The sequence below is a fragment of the Pristis pectinata genome, chromosome 11, assembly GCF_009764475.1.
Source record: "Pristis pectinata isolate sPriPec2 chromosome 11, sPriPec2.1.pri, whole genome shotgun sequence".
Lineage (NCBI taxonomy): Eukaryota > Metazoa > Chordata > Chondrichthyes > Rhinopristiformes > Pristidae > Pristis > Pristis pectinata.
Genome location: NC_067415.1, coordinates 52,116,145 through 52,138,861, shown reverse-complemented (window position 1 = coordinate 52,138,861; position 22,717 = coordinate 52,116,145). Strand labels below are relative to the sequence as shown.

The window sequence follows — 22,717 nt, the reverse complement described above, 5'->3', positions numbered from 1 at the left end:
ATCCAAGAATTGTTACTATAGACAGATTATAGGTTGGGTGCCAAATGAAGCAAATTAATGTAGGGGACATTAATTGCAGAAAAGTTCCCTAGAGAAGGCTTTTTCAAGAAGGAGTAGAAGTTGCTGGCTGTGTTAAGTCTGGACGTGGAACCAAATGATTCAGTTAAGATGTAGCCAGTATGAAAATTTCAAATGAAATTTTAAGAATATTGAGGGACAGAGGGACCTTATTGTGCAAGTCCAGGGATCCCCGAATGTACCACCACAGGTAGATAAGGTGGTGAAGAAGGCTTACAGGATACTTTATAAAACACTGGTTAGGCCACAGCTGTGTATGTTTTTGGTTGCCACACTGTGGGAATGACATGATTGCACTGGAAAGGTTGCAGAGGAGGATTAACTGGGATGGAGCATTTCAGTTATGGAGCGAGATTGGATGGGGTGGGTTTGTTTTCGATGGAGTGAAGTCAGCTGAGGGGGTATACAAAATTATAAGAAGCCTGGTCAGTGTAGATGGTGGAAAACTTCATCCCAAAGCAGAGATATCAAAAACTAGAGGAATTTAGGGTGAGGGGATATGAGGAAGAATTTTTTCACTAAAAGAGTTGTTGAATCTGGAACACATTGCATGAGTGGTTGGCGGAGACAGGTACTCATACAACATTTTGAAAGTATCTAGACATGCATTTGAATTACCGAAGCATTGAAGTTTATGGACCTGTGCTGGTAGTACCATATTGTGTTGGTAAATTCAATTAACATAGGTGCTTAATGATCAGCATGGGCATAATGGGCTGAAGGGTCTGTTTCTTGTGCTATATGACTCTGACTATTTCGTGAAATTTTCACACATATTTATAAATTCCTCGTAATGATCATGTGAGGAAATGTACAAACAATTATCTATGGCTTAAACCTTGCCTCTGTACTATGACATGCACTGGTTCTATCATATTTCTAAAAAGGAGTTTTAAGAAAATATGCAAAAATACACTTTTTTAAATTCACCACATTATTAACCATATCTGTTTTATGGAATTTATATAGTTACTGACAGAAGCCAAAGCACCACCTATGACATTGAGTTGATGTCAAAATGCACTTGGGTAGATTAGGCAATACCAAGTTATGGAGCAAGATTGGATGGGGTGGGTTTGTTTTCGATGGAGTGAAGTCACCAAGTAGATACCCAGCTTTTTAGAAAAGTAAAGTGGACCTACTCAAATTGTTGGAGCATTAAGCACATACTGTTTTGGAATTCACATCAGCAGCTGGTTGACACAAGTACTCGGTTTAATTAAAATTTACAATCATACAATGAAGGGAAAAAGATCCAACCTGGAATCTGTGGCATGTCTGTTGGCTGGGGCTCTAGTCCGTGGGTGGTGAAGTTGAAAATTGATAGAATGACTATGCAGTGGTTACCAGTCTTCCTAGAAAAAGTAATGGATGTGCTGAGAATTAGTACTTTTTTGATATGATGACTTAACCTTAATTCCTATTTAAGGAAATATTCCTATACTTTTAGACAAATTCATGTTCTGTTCATCTCATTAAGAAACCATCTTTTTGCACAGTTTGGTTTATTTTATTTATACTATTTTGTGCACACAGTTATGAAGATGAATTATTTTAATGCTTCTCATTAAAGCGTGTGAACAGTTTCTATCCATTCGCTTTACAGCTTTTCAACTAAAGACCAAATTTCAGTGCCCAAACGAAGTTTTCACCCATTAGTCACATACCTATTTTGCATATTTTAGCTTGAGTCTGTGCAGACCAGTTTAATTTACATGCATATTATATTAATGTTGTAAAATAAAACTTGGTACTTATGGTTCCAAGTACAAATTTTATTCCATCTATTTTCCAAACTAAGGAGGTTGATGAAACCTCTAATATTCAAGACTGAAATATTCAAATTGAGTCAAAACATGAAAGCTGAAGTTCACATGGAAGTAAAGTTTGGTGGGTGCTGATGGGGGGTTGTGGTGATGAAGAAGGGGGAGAAAAAGGTATTAGACTGATGTTGAAAGTCAAGGTAGTGATTGTCCTCAAAGACATTTGGTTACAATGAAAAAATTCACCATTAATACAGTCAGTCGCTGTAAACTTGCGTTGGTGCAGAGAATGAGGAGCTACTAACAAAATCATCCAATTCCTTATCAATAGCTTCTTCAGCACAGAAACCAATCTCCCATTGTAATATGCATATGATTATTTATTGGTTGACAGAGATGTCGTTTAGAGATGAGTGTTAGATCCAGATTATAGGTGTTGGGTTCAGTAATTCTCTTCTATATTTCATTTATGAGTTATTCATATTTTGTTTTATCCCCATGCTTTTCCTTTTGGCCTGTAGCCCATTCCCTTCAATTTCTTTACAAAATATATAACTACACATTTTCATTTTTTTATATATATATAATGCAGATAATTTTTGTCAGCATTTTTAATATGAACCACATCATTCCACTTACATTGCAAAAGTATGACATCAGTTTTCCTTTACATACATTCCTTGAGCAAATAGTCCATGATGTTTTTTTGCACTAGTTCCATTTGCTTTATTGTACAGTGGTGGGAGGGCCTTAAACCGTGGTCCTTCCTCATAGAGTTTCTGCGACTGTACTGAGCACATAACCCTTAGAAGTGTGCTGGTTTGGAGGATTCAGTCACAGATAACTCCTTGCACGAGAAGATGGTGAATTTCAGACAGACTAGTGGGCATCTATCACCAAGTTAACAATCCTGCAGCTGCAGTTGATATTTGTCTCGGCATGGGTCTTCCATAGAGTACGGAGTTCCATGCTATTCAGTTGTTCAGGATGAGCCTTGACAAAGACTGCAGCATCTCTTTCCACGTCTTCTTGATACGCGTGCATTCCAGAGGAGATGGATGACTCTCTCATCCCCAGTGCAGTCGTCTGCAGGTCAATATGCGGCGGCACTGAGACTCAAAACATACATGAACAATCTGACAGGGAGGATCTTTCTCATCACTGGCCAAGCAAGGTCTTACCACCATGTCCCTCATGCTGTGTATGTGGATACCTCAAGCTATGCATAGTGTCTGAGTCACAAACTTCAAGAGCTGAGGTTCAGTCTGTACCTGGTGTTATGAAGGGTTGGTGTGGTCATGTTGCCATACGGTGGTCCTATCAACTGGATTGTATTGTACCACCTGTCCTTCATAGAACTCTTCAGAAGAATGCATTAGATCACAAGTCAGTTCAGCAGTGATCTGCATAAAATGTCTTCAAAGCCCTGCAGAAAAAGGAAATGGTACATCCTCCTGAGTGGTTCTTTGAGGAAATTGACCAAGTTATTTGGCAGAATAATTCATTGCCAAAACTTTTAGACTCATTCCTTTCAAATAGTCATCTAATTTCTTTGTTATTAAATCTGCTTCTATCACCTTTTCAATCGGGGGGTTGTTGGCGACTTTTAACATTGACATCTATTATAATTTACCTAAATGCATGTGTTAGGATGATTGAAAACAGTTACAAAGCTGCCATAGGGTGGAATTTGACACAAAATGCAGCTAGTGTTCTTTAACCGTGCAGTGTCTATTCAGCAGCTTTAGTATGAATGGATCCAGTTTTTATGTTTTGAAAATATATTTGAAGTTCTGTAAGAGTTTATGACTTTCTAAATTAGATTTATATGTGGAGAATCTATTCCTGTGTTTTGTTTATTTCTGTTAAACTGAATAAAAGTAATTATTTGGATTTGTAACTTTGTTTTATAACCAGTTATTGCTGTTGTTGAATATGAATGTGCAGGTTTGTTGCAGCCACTTTCTAAAATAGTTCAGCTACTATAGATTATTTTACTTATTTTCTAAATATAATTTTTTCACTTGAAGGCCTATTGAGATTGCAGACTTTTTTTATTATATGTTAAAAATTGTAGCTGGTACTATGAGTGTCATGATTCTGACCCTTAAACTGAGATAACAATACTTAACAGATTGAATTGATGTCTCTATACTCATTGATCTGCTGCAAATTCTAAGAATTAGCTGTAAGCATGAATAACTGAATGTAATGGCCTTCCTTTATCTATTTAATATTGTCAGTTACTATTTGTAAATTTGTTTTAACAGGATTGTGTGTCCCTATTTCACCCAGATAATTGAAGTATAATGATTTATAACCACTGATACCGGCCCCACATTTAAAAGGACAAGATGAGAATCACATAATAGCATGGATTCATGGTTGCAATTTTTTTATTTGACGATCATCTTTCACAGAATGAACCAATAACTTACATTCACAAAGTTCAACACAGAAATCACTCTAGCTAAAAAGATTTATTGGCCTATCTCCCTTTCCTCTCGCTGCTGTGACCTCTTCTGCTGAAAGTTATGACCCCATTACCATCCTCATGCTGGGAAGATTTCTGAACTGTTTTTCCCCCATCCCCACCACACACACACACACACACACACACACACACACACACGAGATTCTCTAACCCTTACTCAGATTGCAACCTTCTTTAATAATAGGAAGAAAAGGCCCTCTCTCTTAATGATAATGTGCAATTGTGTAATACCTTCTACAGCATAAGAGCATCCCAAAGTATCTCAGTCAGTTAACTACTTGATAATAATGCAGAGTTTCCTACCGTAGACTCTCTTGTCCTTCTCTCCTCTGTCTTCCTGCTGCTCTGTAAGCGTACTCTTCCCTTAGTTGTAGGCTTGAAATCCAATTGACCTTAAAACCATCCTTGTTAATTGTAATTACACCACCTTCCCCATTCCAGTGTCACATTTTGGAAGGCAGGGGGAGGGGAAGAAAGTGAAAGAAGCAGAGGGGAGTGGGGAGGTAATCATTAGAACCCTTACTATAAACCAAACCCCAGAGTTATAATTTACATTTATATTGACAAAAAAGTCACTCCCATGAGACAAGCAGATGCCAGTAAAGTTAATTGAAAGCTTAGTCAGTAGGATAAATTTGAAAGACAAGCTTGAAGGAGGATAGGTTTAAGAAGGAAATACCAATTGTGGGTTAATGAATAAGCAATCATAACATTCGAGCTGAAAGGAAAATATGCCAAGAACACAAGGAGATTGGAGCAGGAGTAAGCCACCTGGCCCCTCAAGCCTGCTTTGCCATTTGGTATAGAGTCATGCAGCATGGAAGCAGGTCCTTCGGCCCAACTGGTCCGTGCCGACCAAGATTCTCATCTAAGTTCATTCCATTTGCCAGTGTTTGGCCCATATCCCTCTAGATGCTCTAGATATGATTGTGGCTGATCTACCTCGGGTTTCAATTTCTGCTCTGTGCCAGATCCCTATTGTCCTCCATCTCCCTATCTTCCAAAAATTTATCTATCTACACTTCAGATACTTCCAATGATCTAGCCTCCACAACTGTCTGGGATAGAGAATTCCTGAGATTCACCACCCTCTACGAGAAGGAATTTCTGCATTCCATGTCCTGTACATTATCTTGAAACTATGTTCCCTCGTTCAAATTGAAAAACCACTATCAGAAGAAGGTAGAAAGACAGAGCAATGAGGAGTTGTAGACCTGGAGGAAATAAGAAAGAAATAGGTATGGATTTAAACATAAACTTGGTGAGCTTAAATTTTGGACATAATCCAGCGAAGAGACTCCACAAAGTAAGGGAAGGATATGGCTGCTTTGATTGACTTTTTTTTAAACTGATCCCATCCTTTAACTTGTATTGTTTTTTTTCTTTGTGGTTATTTAATGATCTTGGTTACATTTTTTAAAAATGGAAATATTATTAACTTACCATTTTCCATTTTTTTTGCTTGTAGGATATGGTGCCTGTGCAATATCATCTTATACCATCTCCAAATAAGCAGAAGAATGGAAGCAAGGATAAAGAAAAAGACGCAGACAAAGAGAAGGATATGAAAGATGAGTTCGCTGATGCTCTTAGAGACCTGAAGATACAGTGGATGGCCAAGTATGTATTGGAAGGTGTGGGTAGACCAGTAAAACTGCCTGGAAGTTTGTCCATAAATTTTCATTCTTTCACAGCAGCAAATGAGGCAGCATCTGAGGAGAGGGTGAAACAGAGCTAAAATTACAGGTTGATGACCTTTCATCAGAACCAGCTAGTTCTGATTGTAACTGGAATGTCTGGTTGTCTGAAATTGTTGAATTCTGTCTTAGTCGTGAGGGTTGCATTTTGGAAAATGAGATGTTCTTCAAGTTTATTGTAAGAGGCCAAAGACAAGTCAGAGTGAAAATGGGTCTCTTGAAGCAATTAGCAGCTGAATGGGTGTTGACAAAGACTAGAAAGTGAACCAGGGAATTTGTTAGGAGAAGATGTATCCGGTTGCACATTAAAGGTGGTAAAAATTATGAAGTTTAATCCATTGAATATGGAACATGGTAGGGTGGAAGGTGAGGACTAAGGGAATACAGTCCTTGGAAAGGGAGTGAGAGTACATATTGCAAAAATGGAACAGATGGAGCTAAGAATCCTGACAACTATGGGGAAGGAGAAACCACAGTTAAGGATAAAGGAAGATATCTTGGAAGCACTGGTGTAGAAAGCGTCATGATCAAAAAAGATATAACAGTGCTGAAGAAAGATTGGCCCCTCAATCCTGCACTGCTATTTAGGAAGATCATGTTTCAGTCTTGGCCTCCACACCACTTTCCCACTCTCTTCTCATGGCCCTCGACTCCTTTTATAGTTTAAATGTCTGTTAGTATCTGCCTTGAGTACAGTCAATGACTCTGTGTAGAGAACACTAAAGAGTCACAGAGAAGAAATTCTTCCTCATTTCTATCTTAAATAGGCAATTATTTAGTTCTAGATACCCCCATGAGGAGAGACATTCTGTCAGCTTCTACCCTCACTCCCCCTCAAAATCTTATGCTGCAATAAGATCACCTTTCATTCTACTAAACTCCAATGAGTATAGGCCCAACCTGCTCCACCTCTCTTGATACATAAGTTGTTTTCCTAGGAATTGGCCTAATGAAACTCCATTGCAAGGATATCTTTCCTTAGATATGTAGACCAGAACCTCATGCAGTATTCCAGATTCAGTCTCACCAGCACCCTGTAAAATTACATTGAAACCTCCCTTCTTTTATACTTAAAAACCTGTGCACTAAATGCCAGCTAGAAGAGTGCAGGGTAGGAGACGGTGTAGTGAAAAGCTGTGGGACTGGAACAGAGAGAAGTCAAGACTGGGAAGGGAAGAGTCAGAGATGGACCATGTGAAAGTGAGAGCATGGAGGAAATTGGCAATTGTCTCTCTTGGTCTGACCATATTCCACACATTCACTTGGTTCTCTCCACCCTTTTCCTCCTTTTTGCAGCTTAAAGTATGTTTGATTTTTCACTTTTCTCAGTTCTGAGGCAAGGTCAACAACTTGATACCAGTTTCTATCTCGACAGGTGCTTCCTGAACTGCTGACTTCAGTATTTTCTGTTTCTATTTCAAATTTCCAGATATACAATTTTCTACTTCACATTTTCTTTACTTTCCCTCTCGTTCAGTGTTTTGTGTTGCACACCATTTTTACCTGGACAGGTAACAGAGAAGGTGTCAGCCCTCATCTGGGCCTCTGCCAAGTGACTCTCTGGCAGATGTTTGAAAGCAGACACATTTGGCCTTGATTTGATTTTTCACTCTTAATTCACTTTCTGTACTTATGGGGAAAAAGTTTAGGCATTGTTCGTTGTAGCTGAGTTCACATACAAGCTGAAATCCTTTCTCGGCTTTCACGTTGCCCAACTTTGTACCAGTTTATTCTGAAAGAAGTTACTTTTTGCAAAGTTTGTTTTACTCCAGAGTGATCTTCTAGCCCAGTATCTAGTCATTTGCTTGTATTCTCATTTTTTTAAGTTTAATATTAACCAGAATGCTTGTTTGCATTCCTCATTTATATTTTTTTTCTGCTTTTACATCTCAGATATTAGGTACTTACCTAAGGTATCAATATTTCCACGCAGGTTTATATTGAATCCATTTATTTTTTTCAGAATGGCATGTTGGGTAAGATATCAAGGATTGACCTCATATAATGAAGTTTACCAAATCTGTCGGAGAAACAATGCATTCATGATTTTCTATGGTTGGAATATTCAAAGGTAGTCTTCATTCAGGAAACGGGACTGCCGATTTAATTTCCCTGCACTCCTCACAGGTTTTTTTTTACAGTTACAAAAATACTTTGCAGTTCTACAGATTGATTTTTCTGGCAACTAATATTGGGTAGACTAAGAAAAAAGGGAACAGTGGTATACCTTAAAGAAAATTTAAATGCAGCATTTTATAATACCTGCAAAAGAATGGATATCTATTAACAGAAATATCTATTTAATACTGTAATGTTAGACGTGGTTGCCTTAAGTTCATTTGCTCTTAATTTGTAGGTTTTATTATTGATATGGGCAAAGCAATACATTTATGACTGCTCAACTAAAGAAGAGAATTTCAAACTATTTTCAATGTTGAAACAACAGACACAAAGAATAGACAAATATCATACATAGATCATGTGTTATAATTTCTTGTCCAAGGATGCATCATAGTTTCCTTTCATGTCCTTGTCACGAAGCAGTGTCTCTTGAGTAGCTTAATTCACAAGATCTCTTTCTTCCCCATGGGTAATCATTTGATGTCATTTTCAATGTCAATGACTTAATGCCATTTTCAGTGCTTTTCAGAAATTGTATGGAATGGTACTACTTCTGGTATTTTGTTATTACAATAAGATTGTGAAAATTATGTTTCGGTAAATTCATCAAATGAGAAAGTTTATTTGTTTGCAGGTTGGACAGGAATACATTTTATGAAGAATTGAAGGAGTCTTACCCTACCCATCTACCTCTGTATGTTGCACGACTACATCAGCTGGACACTGAAAAGGTGAGATGCATCTGAAAGTTTTTCATCAGTATACACTTTTATAGGCATGATGGCACAGTACCAGCGAACAGTGCTGTCCATGTGGAGTTTGTACATTCTCCCTGGCATGCGTGGGTGTTTCCCCCAGGTGCTCTACCTTCACAGGGTCATATAGCTGGGAAATAAGGCCTTAAGCCCACTAAATCTGTTCTGGCCATCAACCACACATTTTCACTGGTCCTACATTAATCCCATTCTCCCCTCATTCTATCAACCCTCCCCAAATTCTACCATTCACTTATGCACTTGGGGCAGTTTGTAGTTTGCCAGTTAACTTACTGACCTACACATCTTTGGCATGTGGGAGGAAACTGGAGCACTTGGAGAACGTGCAAACTCCACAGAGATGGCAGCCAAGGTCAGGATTGAACCTGGGTCTCTAGCATTGTTAGGTAGTGTAATACTTCCACATCCCTTCTACTTCCCAAAGACATGGTGGTTGGTGGGTTAATTGGTTTCTGTAAATTACCTCTACTGCAGTTGCATGGTAAGAGAATCAAAGGGGGTTGGCAAGCATGTGAGAGAGAATAGAGTACAGGGAAGTAATTGGAAGAATGGGATTACTCTGAGAGTCAGCATACATTCAATGGGCCAAATGGCTCCTGTGTTGTAGGAAAATATGAAAAATGTAACATCCTTAATGCTGGTGAGGAAAAGGATCCCTTAATGTCATTTCTAACCAATGTAACCTCATGGTGGTATCCTCTGAAGAAAACGAAGGATTTATCCTTTGCTTCTTTTTTCAAATCCATCTGCTGCTTCATAATATTTTCTGGAGACACAGCATCAATTTATATCAACTAAAACCATCCCTGTCAGTCAACCACATCTTTTGACTAATAACCACACCAATCCTTGCAACCTATCAAACATCATCGTAACTGAGTCAAGATTTTCCCTGACTGAATATCTAGATGACTGAAACCACAATATTCATTTCCTTGTGTAAACTTTTGTTCTTAGCCACAACTCCAGGCTGAATTTGGCTGGTGAGACTCTGGCCTGCTATTCAACTCGTCTGTGAGTTCTAAAACCTCACATCCTGTCATCATATGCTTATTTTTTTCCACCTGTGTATCTTAAGTCATCAGCTCACCTTCATACAGCTAATTTATAAATCTAGATGTAGAAATTGGGTTCTGCACACAAGCTGTGAAAATCATCTCTAACATATATACTCGCATGCTTTTGATGGAAATGCAACAGAAGATACCCTGCAACAAATGCAAACAAAACATCACCAGCTTTGCAGAGCAAACTGATTATGACGTCACTGAAAGACTGAAATGACATTGTCGCTGCTATTTTCAAATGCCAAGATCCAGCCTACAACCCTATTAAACTCACACAGCTAAACACACATTCATTGAAATGAAAGACATTGCACACTCACCAAGAGATCATGAGGGATGTCCAGGCTAGGCCCTGGATTACTTCCTCTGAAACTAGTGCGGTTAAATATCTTTTATTGTTGCCCGTACTTGGCTAAAGTTTAAATAGTTCCAGGATGATGGTGTGGCAGGTGCTGAGGGTCTTTGCCTTAATTTCAATCACCTGCATAAGCCTGTTGCTTTCAGACATGAGAGCCTGGTGTACTTTTCTTTGAGAACTGAGCATGTCTGGGAGAGTGAAGAGAGCATGCAGAGCAGGACAAGCTGCTAGAATATGGAAATTGTGGAGGAAAAGGAGACAATGTGCAGAGCATCTTTAAGGTGCACTTCACGAAAGGTGGATGGTTGTGAAGGCTTTTTTACACCTTAGAGTCTAAATGGAAACTCTCAACTGCTGAATCCACAACTGCAACATCAAAGTTGGGGAATCACACCATTGTCTGTGGCTGTCAAGGTCATTGTGAACCTTTACAGTTTCAGATGCATGCTGACCCAGTTACATAATCATTAATGGCCCACTTGTCCCAACAGAATACATTGAAAATTCTTGGATTTGTGTTGAAAACCTGCCATAAACCCACCTCATTCTACTAATGCAGTTTCTTACAATCATTTTATCTGTTTCTATGTGCTGCAGCTTTCTGCTGTGACCTTTTATGCTTTCCAACTCTTCCACTGGTATCAAAGCATCCAAATGTTCTGGTTCTTGAAATCTTTTCTTAGACTTTCCTACTTCCCTCATAAAGAATATCTCCATGCCCGTCTTTTGAACTAAATTGGTGATCACCTCTGATCCATCCATTTTAGCTGAGTTTATGTTCCTTGTTCTCTACCTGCCATTAGGGATTTTCTGCAGTCATATGCTACTTGTTTTAGTATTAAATTTACTATAAGAATCTAACTTCTTTCATTTAGGAACGACTTAAAAAAATGGATGCAATAGTGGAAGCAGCAGACGATGTCATATCTCGTATAGATCAGACTGCATTAGCAATTCATCTGGCTATGAAGACTGATCCCAGACCTGAAGCAGCTACTGTCAAGAGGTGCATAATAAAACATTGTCTGTATTTTCATTGCTTAACCTACAGAAGAAATTATAAATTAATTATCTGTGCAGCCCCAGTCTTTCATTTCACTGGCCAAATTTTGTATATTTATGACATTCAGCACATCCTCAAATTTCTCACATAATGTTAAAGGGTTTTGAAATTGTATTTAGTGATTTACTACCACTGATCCATGACTTCAAACATAAGAATATGTTATTTATATTCCAGTTTATTTTGTACTTTCTAATGATAACAATTGGCTTGTAGAAATCAACCTTTAAATGAGAATGTTGGCTCTGTTTGACAGAGAAATGGTTAAGTTTGCTGAAATGATGCATTCGAAAGTTTATCAGTTTATGCACAGATAACTAAATAACCTGACATCTTTGATATGTGAGTTCTTAAAGTTTCTTTGCTGTATTTGTAAAATTCAGTATTCTAAAATAAAGAAAATGTTTCTTAGGGGAAATACTTGAATTAACCTTTTGAGAAATTACCTTCAAAGTGTATGATTTCTTGCTACGTTGAAGTGCTTATACATCATTCTTGGATTAAGCTCATTCTGTTCTTGTGTTTAGTGACATGGAAAGACAGAAATCATCCCTGATTGATGCTTTGTGCCGAAAGGGCTGTGCATTGGCCGATACTCTTCTTCAGTTCCATTCACAGGATGGTGCAGCCTCAGAAGAAATAGACAGCACAGGAGATGATACCAAAGGCAGTTTCAAAAGCTTGTCTGAAACTTTTTGGGAGTTACTTAAATGGACAGAACTTACTGATTCTAAGGTAAATTTATTTTTATTATTATTGTGATAGCAAACTGTAGCCTTTGTGGACAAAGTGCTTGATCACTGTGCATTATTTGTTCCAAGTGATTTTAACTGAGAGCAACAAGCTGAAACTTTAGAGATCCCAGGGCCTAAAACAAAACCTGCCACAATGTGTTCACAAATCCAACTCTTCTTTTATCAAAAAAAATTATGCTTTTAATTTGTTCAGTCACACGAAACTATTGTTGGCATCCAGCAAGGAATCCTATCCCTACATTTGTGAAAGTAAATTGTTATTTTGCTGTTGTTTCAGTAGTTATTTGTCTTCTCTCCACAACTCGTCGTACCTTATCGCAACCACAATCTCACTTTTCTTGGATTGTCGGCTATAGTTATTACTTGTCCAGATATGTCAGAACAAAGGTTTTTTTTGAACTTTTGTTGTTTGGTTCTTTTTAATGTATCAATGTAGTTTTGTAGGTAAATGTTACCAGGAATGGATTGTAATTAAAATGAAACCTTTGAATTACACAAATCAGCCAGAATAATAAGGAAGAGAAGTAGTATTGGCATTTCATGAGAAATAGAAATACTACGTTTAAAGATGCAGAGAAAGGTTGGGTGCAGTGCTCTGTATTAGAATGGAAATTAGCTGAGGCTAAAAGGGATGATGATACAAAGTAAAAAGGGATGATAAGACCCATCTTTTGCTTCCTTGCAAGATAATGATAATGGAAACAGCAACATCATTACACCTTGCTGAGTATTTCCAGCATTTTGGTTTTATATATTAACATAGCATCAACACTATCAAGCTCTTTGTGATGTTTTGTGTTTCAGTGAGATAACGCTGCATTCTTTAAAACACTAGACAAAGTAGGCCATTTTTACTCTTCTTCTCCCTCACTCTACTTCATTTACAATTCCATTTTTAGTCTAGTGAACTTTTGAATAAATTATCAGTGTCATATTGGGTGCTTTCATTTTGAATAATTAGGAACAAAATTTGGGCTCTGTGGACCCTTGCCAGCTGTTCCCTTGAATAAGATGAGGGCTGAACTTGTACATAAACTCTGCTTTCTTCTTCTTTTACCATATTCCTTGATTTCCTTAGTGCCTAAAATCTGTCGATCTCAGTCTTGATTAAACTCTTGATATGAGCATCCAAAGCCCCCTTGGATAAAGAATGCAAAAGAGATAGAACTTTGAGTGAATCTCATGTTCTTCGGCTTGCATACAGAAGTGGTCAAACTGTTAGTTGACTGTGGTTCAGGTACTGATTTTATTTAACAAGAATTTAGAATTTTACATAACTTTCCCGGATCAACAGATAACCTTGCATCTATTCCTTTTTTTTCTGACAACCCTGCTGGGCTATGTCTGATTTTGGTATCGCCCTTAAATTCCATCTCTGTGCTGATCTGTGAATGAATTTTCCTAACTTTACAAATGCATCTTTTCACACCTTTACAATCAGAATGTTCGAAGTAAATAAGGCTTAATCCAATGCAACCTGTCCATCCATTGCCCTCATCAGCTGGCATCATATTCCAGGCCAATAAACTCCTGGTGTAGATTCTTCAGCCAGAAAAGCTGCTTCTCAGCCTCCAGCCCGCCAATGAGACAACCCTGCATTCAATGGGAATACACCAGTACACCTGTTCTCTCTCTCTCGCATGCTCTCGCTCCCTCTCGTTGTCCCTCTCACTCCCTTTCCCTCTCTCTTCCTCTCCCTCTCGCTTGTGTTGTCACTCGTTCTCTCACTCGCTGTCTCGCTCTCTGGAACATGGACACACTCCTAAGTAAGCATGGTTGAATTACTGCATCTGTACAAGGAGATTGACTAGCTTCTTGCCATCCACTGCAGCTGGTATCCACGCAAAAGTTAAGGATTTACTGTAATTCTCCCTATAAGCTTTTGCATTACGAAGGGTTCTTTAGGAGCCTAACCCCTCTATTAACGAGGGATGACCTGCATGCCAGCAGGCATGCAATAAAGGATAACATACCATTTGTCCTTCCTAATTATTAGTTTTACCTGCAGGTTACTTTTATGTAATTTATGTAAGAGAAACTTCGAGTCTCTCTGATTTGAATCAGGTACAAGCATTTAATAGTATATCACTTTTTTAAAAAAATTCTGCTTTTCCTATCTTCCTGCCAAAGTGGATGATTTTGCAGTATTCCATACTTTACAGCAGTCGTTCCATTCCTGCCCCATCACTTAACCAATCTATATCAGTCTCTTTATCTTCTTCTCAGCAGCTTTCTTATCCATATAAAAGTCACAGTCTGTATGTCCAGTGACAAATTACTCACCTCCTGTCTCCCCAAAGCATTTCCGCCACCTGCCAGAGAACGGGAACATGGTGGAATTTGCTTGGATAAGTGCCGCTCCAGCAATACTGCAAGCTTAACAGTGTCGTGAAGAAAACAGTCTGGTTGATCAGAATCCCATCAGAGCCCCATCAACTACACTAAACATTCGCTCCACCACCAGCTGTAATGTTCATGATTTATCAACTATACTTGATAACAAAGACTAAACCCACATCGTTTTCCACTAGAAGAACATGGGCAGCAGGCACCTGGGACTTCCTGCACCTTAAAATTTTATGCAAGTTCCTTCCATTGCCATTCCTTCATTGGCACTGAATCTAAACCCAGGAGCTTGCTATCCAGTAGTACTTCAGAGATATCTTCATCAGGCAGAATGGAACAATTCGAGAAGGGGGCTCACTTCCACCCTCTCAAGGACAATTAGAGATGGACAATAAATGCTGGCCTTACCCGCAGTGCTACATCCCATTTATGAATAGAGGAAAAAAAAGCCTTTCATTTCTAATGAGCATTACATCTGCCTTAGTCATTGATATTGATTGTAAATAGTCGAGGCCCAAGCAATGATTTTTCTTGCACTCTGTTACCTTGCAATCTGCCTTCCTCAAAATGACCAGTTTATCCCCACCGTCAATCTGAAATGTCATCATCAATCCTATGTTCCTTAACCTTGTCTAACAATCACTTGTCTGACAAACTATATAAAGCTTTTGAGAATCCAAATACACCACATCCACTAATGTCCGCTTTATCTACTCTGCTAGTTAGACACTCAAAAAACTGTAATAGATTTAACAAACACAACCTCCCTTTGATGCTAAGTTAGGCATCACTTATCTGCAAGTGCCAGTGTGAACTTTCACCAGCTCTAGCAGGATTTCCATTTTATTGGAGCATCAAAAGCTGAACACTTTAAATGCAAGTAAGTTTGACCTATAATTAAAAAGTTCATAAATATAAAGTAAACAAAAAGGCAATACAGGTGACTCCTGTATTAAAACCATTTGAGTTATCAAAGTTTGCCCATACAAAATTTGCAAATCACTACCCAAATATGTAAGTTGCTGAATAAAGTTCACTCTTACAGAATTTGGGGGTGGGGGTGGGGGGGGGGGTGCAGGGAATTAAATGAATACAACATGCGAAAGAAACAGTAAATTTTGTCTACCCTTATTCTTTCAACTCACATTTCTTAATGCATACGCAGATAATGTGGCAGTTTTTAAGCATGATAGGCTCATTTTGCTGTCAAGCAGTTTTCTTTTCCCAAGAATTTTTCATAGTATTTACCCTCAAGATGTCTGAAACAGGGCCAGCAAGTTTAAGTGCAAGTTGTAAACCTACATGACTTGTATTTTGAGTTATATCATTAAACTATCTTGTATATATTTGACATGTGTTTAAAAGTGTTTGCTTCTATTCAAACTGAAGGCTGGGAGGTGATGAGCATCTGCAGTCACTTGTATCTCCAAACACAGCTGCTGCATGACTAAGAGATTTGCATTGGAAACCCCTCCCACTCCACTGCCATGAACCAGCAGCTATGGTACTCATTACTGTTGCGAGGAGAAACATCTCGTAGGAATGCATCTCCACTTAAAACAAGGGATTCAATGGGAAAAAGGGTTTTGTTTTACAGAAAATCGCAATACCAACAGCCTTCTAGAAACACAACCCCTCAGTAATGTGGGGATCGCCTGTATCAGAGTCCTTTCTCTCTAAGTATGGGGCTGCATGGACATTTGATACTGATGCATCATTCTTTGTCTCATCTGTCTTATCCTTTTCTATGTCACACCTTAATAGGTTTTGACTTTTGCATACAAGCATGCATTAGTGAACAAAATGTATGGTCGTGCACTCAAATTTGCAATAAAACTTCTGGAAGATAAACCAAATAAGGAAAACTGGAAGAATTGTATTCAGGTAAGATGTAATTTATGTAAAGAAAATCAACAAACTTAAGATGTTTGAAATCTGTACCAAAAACAGAAGCAGAGTTACCATTTCAGAGTTTCCCCTTCCTCAGATGCTGCCTGACCTGCTGAGTGTTCCCAGCTTTTTAAGTAATATGTTTTGTTCTGCAGAATTAATGCATTGCAATGGGAAACAAAAGTTTCTTCAACAGAACCAAAATCGAAAGAACAGAATGGGTAAAGGTGGAGAGTGGAGATTTTCCATTTAAATCTCCACACTCAATTACTTACTTAAGATGGTGGAAATCCTCCATTAAGTGTACTTTAATAGCTCATGTAAACCTTCATGAGATTAAAGAGTGGGCCATGATCCATCAGGTAATCTTTTTTAAACTCAGTAGATATGAATTGCATTAAACTACATCAGTAAACTACGATGATCCTTTAATTACCAGTAATTTAAATATTTGCTTGAACACATGGACCCAGATTATTCAAGGAGGTGTTAACATTTACCAATATAATAATGAGCTACTTCAGAATTTCTTGCAGACATCAAGGTCCTGACACAGTTGGTCATTCTTTATCTGACAACTCTGATGCTTGATTCCAGAATCCCATGGAGTTCATCACGGGAGCATGAAATTGCAGTAGCTTTACTACCACCACCCCTCGCTCCACCTCCCCCCACCCCTCCCCCACACACACACACACAAAAACATCCTAAACCGAGTTTCCCTATTACTTTCATTGTAGGGAAACAACAGTGTGATTGAGCCGGACTGTGCCTGCACCTTTGGTTACCTTCCCCATTCCTCCCACCAATGCCTTTCTCATTGCTGCACTTACTTTTTGCGGCCCTGTCATTCCAAATGACATCAAAACCCCAATTCTGCAGACAATCCATCAAGTGGAGCAGGGCTGCGAGACAATTAAACCTCAGCCAGTAGATCAGAGGTCCAGTCCCTGATAATCAGAAATGTTTCTAAAAATAAATTCAAATACATTTTAAGAAATTATTAAAATAATGTAAACTTATTTAAAAATACATTAATACTAGAAATTAATTAAAAATGTAGAGAATTTTTAGACAAAAAACAAACCAATTAACCCAGCAACTAGCACATCTTTGGGATGCCGGAGGAAACCAAGTACTTGGGAAACTCATGCTGTCACAAGGAGAGCATGCAAGTTCCATTTGACAGCACTGAAGGTCAGGAACAAACCAGGATCACTAGAACTGTGTGGCAGCAGCATTAGCAGGTGCACTACTGTGCCACCATACACTAGTTAACTGTTGGAAGGTGGCTGACACCCAAAATCTACTTATAATTTGAACTTGTGGAGCAGAAACTGGTCCCTGGTGTCCCAGACATGAGTTTACTTACTCACTATGATCTTCTCTAAAAGAGAACTATCTGTCAATAACCTAAAATGAGATTGGCTCCCATCTAATATGATGTTAAGCTCTGTATGATAATGAGGATGCATAGTTGGACTCATAGATCTAGTTCAGCATAAATAGTCCACTTAATTTTTCCAGTCTATGGAGACCTAATGATTGATCCTTAAAGGAATTGTTGGAGAAATCTGAGTAAAATTATTTTTACATGTTAATCTGAAGCCTTTCTGTCTTGTTGGGCTACCAGCATCAAGTTGGCTGGATAGAAGTGTATTTGCAAATACACTTTTTATTTTAAGTAATAAGAGACAAAGTCATAGAGACGTATTCTTGTTGAAAATCCATCATGATTAATGTCCCCTGAATAGTTGCATTATGTAGCATATGACATTATTATTTAAAGTATATATTAATGATTTAGTGATTGTCATTCAAAAATGCAGTAATATTTGTGTTTATTTTTCACTTAGATAATGAAGTTACTTGGATGGAGCCATTGTGCATCATTTACAGAGAGTTCACTTCCTGTAATGTTTCCGCAAGACTACACCCCATTCTAGAAAAAATGTTACAGGCATCAAATTCAATGAAGAAGATAAATTTAACAATTTTTATACTGTTGTCTTTTTCTAAAAAGGCAGTTTTTTTTTAAAGTTTGAACTTTTATACGGTATGTTTTCATTCATTAATGGATGCAATTATTATATGACATGGCTGTTATTGTTTGCCATGGTACCTCCTCTATTTAAAAATAAATTGTGCTTGTTCGATTTTCTATCAAAGCATGGACAAATAAGGTTCAGTTCTGCATGATTTTAGGGTTCCTTAAGTTTAATTGTTACTGTTTTGAAACACGTTTGTATATTTTTATTTATTGAATATATTTAGGTTTATTGCTTTTGTGTGTTTGGAAAGAGTAACATTTTTCCCCATAAGTGAGCTTGATATGTTTATGATTTATGTATCTTAACTTTTATCTCAGAATTTCAGGAAGATGTTTACTTTTAATATAAAAAAATATTCATAGGCACTTTGTTTTCACGGCACAAAATTTCCCAGAAAAAAACTGAGTAATCAGTGGAGATTGTGCTTCATGCATATTACCATTTTATTATGCCCGAGGAACTGAAAATTCACTCATAATATGAAAGGGGCAAGTTCTAGATGTGTTATCCTAAATATGTTTACTGAAGGAAATATACTTGACATATTTGATTATTTTCTTAAGTAATTTACCTATGCCTTATGCATTCTTATATAATGAAAACATTTTTGAAAACCTTTAGTGCTTTTCTACTTTGTTTGCATAATGGAACAAAGTACAGGTGCCTAGAAATTCAGTTGCATAACAGTGTTTTCTGGCAACTTTATGCAATTGAAAATTAATTTTATTTTCCAGAACGAAACACAATAATGACCATGCTCAAGTCAATTTGCATCACTGGAAATTCAGCTCGGCACTTCGGAACACATCAGCTTTGTATCCTGGTGCAATTTCTGCAGTAGGTCCACAGAATAGCATTATTCCCCTTCTTCTACCACCGCTTCCTTTGGAGCACTGTGGGAGAACTTGGACCACATTGTTGTGGGAGGGACCATTGTTAGGCAAATCCTTGGACAACCTGGTCTTCCAAATGCAGTGTTGGACTGGGACTTCTCTCAGTTAAGACCCTTATTTGCTTTCATACCCCACCCCAAGCATTAGTGCCTGGCCCCAAGCTAAAGACTAACTCTTCACCTCACACCCCCCCCCCCCCCCACCAAACTCAGCTCCATATCTACATTATCCCCAAATGTCCCAATCTTGCGATCCACTGAGACCACCAGTGACTTGAAATTCAGTACCTCACCTTCACCACTTGATTAATTCCTGAGTCTGACCACGTGATCCTTGACCTGATCTTCAGCAGCTGCCGTTTCCCCCAGCCCCCACCATCCTCTCCCTAACTTTCGGATCGAGGCCCCCAAATCACCTGACTCATGGAACAAGACCCCCTCCTTCCCCCCTACCTCACACCACTGCAAAGGGCTCCAATGCCTCTCCCTACAACTTTACCCCAACATGGCAATAGAAGTCCAATGCCTGTTCTTTCCCCTACCACTGAACAGCTCAAGGCTTCTCCACTGCCAATGCCTTCACCCCCTCAAATATTCCTGGCCACAGCTGAGGCTCAGTTGAGAGCATGTGCAATGTCTGTTTGGTTGCACCCGATGCTTTGAAGTTTGCAGTGAGGGTGCCCATGGTCAAAGGGGCCTTGCCCCCTGTTGCAACACCTATCTAGCACACTGTTTTGGGTGCACTAGAACTTTGAAGCCAGCTAAGTTAGAACATAGAACACTACTGCATAGTAGAGTCCCTTCGGCCCATGATGTTGTGCCGACATCTTATCCTGCTCTAATATCTATCTAACCCTTCCCTCCCACATAGCCCTCCATTTCTCTGTCATTCATATGTCTTTCTAAGAGTATATAAATGTCCCTAATCTGCCCCCACAACCTCTGCTGCCAGTGCGTTCCACACACCCACCACTTTCTGTGTAAAAAAAACTTACCTCTGACATCCCCCTTATACCTTCCTCCAATCACCTTAAATTTATGCCCTCTCGTGTTAACCATTTTCACCCTGGGATTTGGATAGCAAATGTCGTCGTTCAAATCCTTCATTTTCTGATAACCTAAATAATAAAATTCCAGTCTGTGCAATATATGAAGAATTCTAATAATATTTAGCAAATTCTGCTAACCAAACCTAATTTCCATGGCAATGTTTTGATTAATTACAAAATTTTGGTTAGTTTGAAGTTTAACTCTTGACTAAATTTTGAGGACAGGTAAAGTTATCACTGAAATAGGAAAGGGTTGACAAATGACTTGTTTGGCAGTGTAACAATCTAAACCAAACTTTGATAAAACAAAACTGTTAACAATGCAATTTGCATTAGATAAACTGTTGTGGCACATTGTAGGCTGAAATTTAAAATCCAGTATACCATACTCAACTTGAATCTGGAGCCCAATTTATAAATTGCGATAAGGGCTTTGGGTAGTTATAACGGAGCCCTATGGCCTGAACAGGAGTCGGCTGTTCAGACTCGAGTCTTTTGCACCATTTAATGGGATCATGGCTGATGTGTGACCAGACATCATATAACCCCTTTTTACCCCCCATTTCCCTTAACATTTTTAGTTCTCTAAAAATTGAAATTAACTGTTGCCCTTGTATCAGCTTCTCTGTGAAAAAGAAGTTCAAATTTCTTTCATCTTTTATGTGTAATGTTTCCAAATATCACTCGTGAAAAGTATGGCTCTGATTTTAAGACTGCCCATTCATATACTGAGATCGTGACCTTTGAGCCCTCGTCCAGGGCACATTATCAATTCTCCTTACTATCTCAAGAACTTCAACTAAATCACTCCTTTTTAATTCTAGGCATCTTGTCATTATTCCTGAACTTTAACTACTCAAACAATATCTGGAGTTTATGTTATGCTGCATTCCTTCCAAGGGTAATGTGTCATTGTAAAGAAAGGAGCTCAGAGTTACAGTATTTCTGTTGTGGTCTGTGCAGAACTTTGAATACCTGGTCAATTAGGCCCTCAGTAAATGACCACATATTTGCCCACTTTGAAATCCATTTGTCTTCATTTGGCTCATTAATGCTTCAATGGTTCTGTCCACCCTGGTTACAATGCTGTCATCACTGGTAGACCTTGGATACGTGACTTTCCATTATCTTCATTTTTTAATGTTATTTGTTGAATAGTGATGCCCTCAACACAGATCCTCCAGGGTGACCTACTAATTAACTTCTTTCTATCATCACTTTTCCTAATATGCTAACCAGGTCAATAATTTGCCTTCAATTGCTTGAGGTTCAACTTTAACTAATAATCTCTTATCAGGAAAGTTATAAATTGCAGTCTGTATGCAGTCCATACAAAAAACACATAGGGATAAAACATTGGCCACTAACTAACATTTTTTTGTGATCAGTTAGATCCGTCAGGTATGACCTTCCTTTTATAAGTCCACGTTGGCTGTCTCGGATCAACCAAAAATTAAGATGTTCAGTTTCTCCATCCTTAATTACAAGCTCTAGTAATTTCCTGACAACAGATGTTAGGCTAATTAGTCAATATTACGGGAGGGGGAGGCAGTTCTAGTGCCCATTTTGTTCTAGTTAAGCAAATTTCCATGCAGGTGATCACATGTTGAAAGTACCATAATCAGTTCAGCCATTATTGCAATATGTATGGTGTAACATTTGTTGTTCAGAGACCATGGGAACATGATAACCGGTGCTCTTCCTGTACTGGTTCCACCAACTTCAAAATATATAAGCATGTACAGCAAACGAATTCTTTAATAAAATGCCAAACCATGATACATAAAATATGGACTTGTATGACTTTGAGATCTAAGTTGGAGAATGCTGTCAAAACCCATGTGTGCTGCTTACTATGACTTCATCAACAGGGTCCAGTTTTATGAATAGCTAGTACCACTTCAAGCTAGTTAGTGTTGTTTAAAGCCAAGTGCTCCTGAAATGTCAGGAACATTGTGCTGAAGCTGATGATGAATGCCAGGCCCTGGGGCTTAATAGTTTACTGGAAGCTACAACAGAGTGTGAGCAAGATCAGGCATGCTGATATTCAGATGCAGAACTTGCTAAGTGAAATGGAGAACGTTCAACCCACTCAGGGCTCGGAAGCCCTCCAGGTATGCCCACACAGCAATGGGAAGATGGGGCCATGAGTTTAGCCCCAAGGATTATACTCAGTTATAGTTATTGAATATTTCTATAGGTGTCATTAACTGCACCACCAGCCTTGCACATTTTCCAGTCCTCCAGAACCCATCACTCACTAAAAACAGTTTTTGTTGGTCGGGACTTAGACCTACCATTCATTTGCTCCATCATA

At 38.5% G+C, this 22,717-nt stretch overlaps 1 protein-coding gene across 1 annotated transcript in view; it reads left to right on the top strand.

Annotated features, from left to right (window-relative positions):
* Positions 1–22,166, top strand: part of tpp2 (tripeptidyl peptidase 2) — a 108,977-nt gene extending 86,811 nt beyond the window's left edge. Inside the window, 6 exon segments of the mRNA XM_052026364.1 lie at positions 5,804–5,955; positions 8,788–8,884; positions 11,230–11,360; positions 11,945–12,152; positions 16,283–16,402; positions 18,265–22,166. Of these exon segments, the coding sequence (XP_051882324.1) occupies positions 5,804–5,955; positions 8,788–8,884; positions 11,230–11,360; positions 11,945–12,152; positions 16,283–16,402; positions 18,265–18,354 (798 nt within the window). The 3' untranslated portion in view covers positions 18,355–22,166.
* The last annotated feature ends 551 nt before the right edge of the window (positions 22,167–22,717 follow it).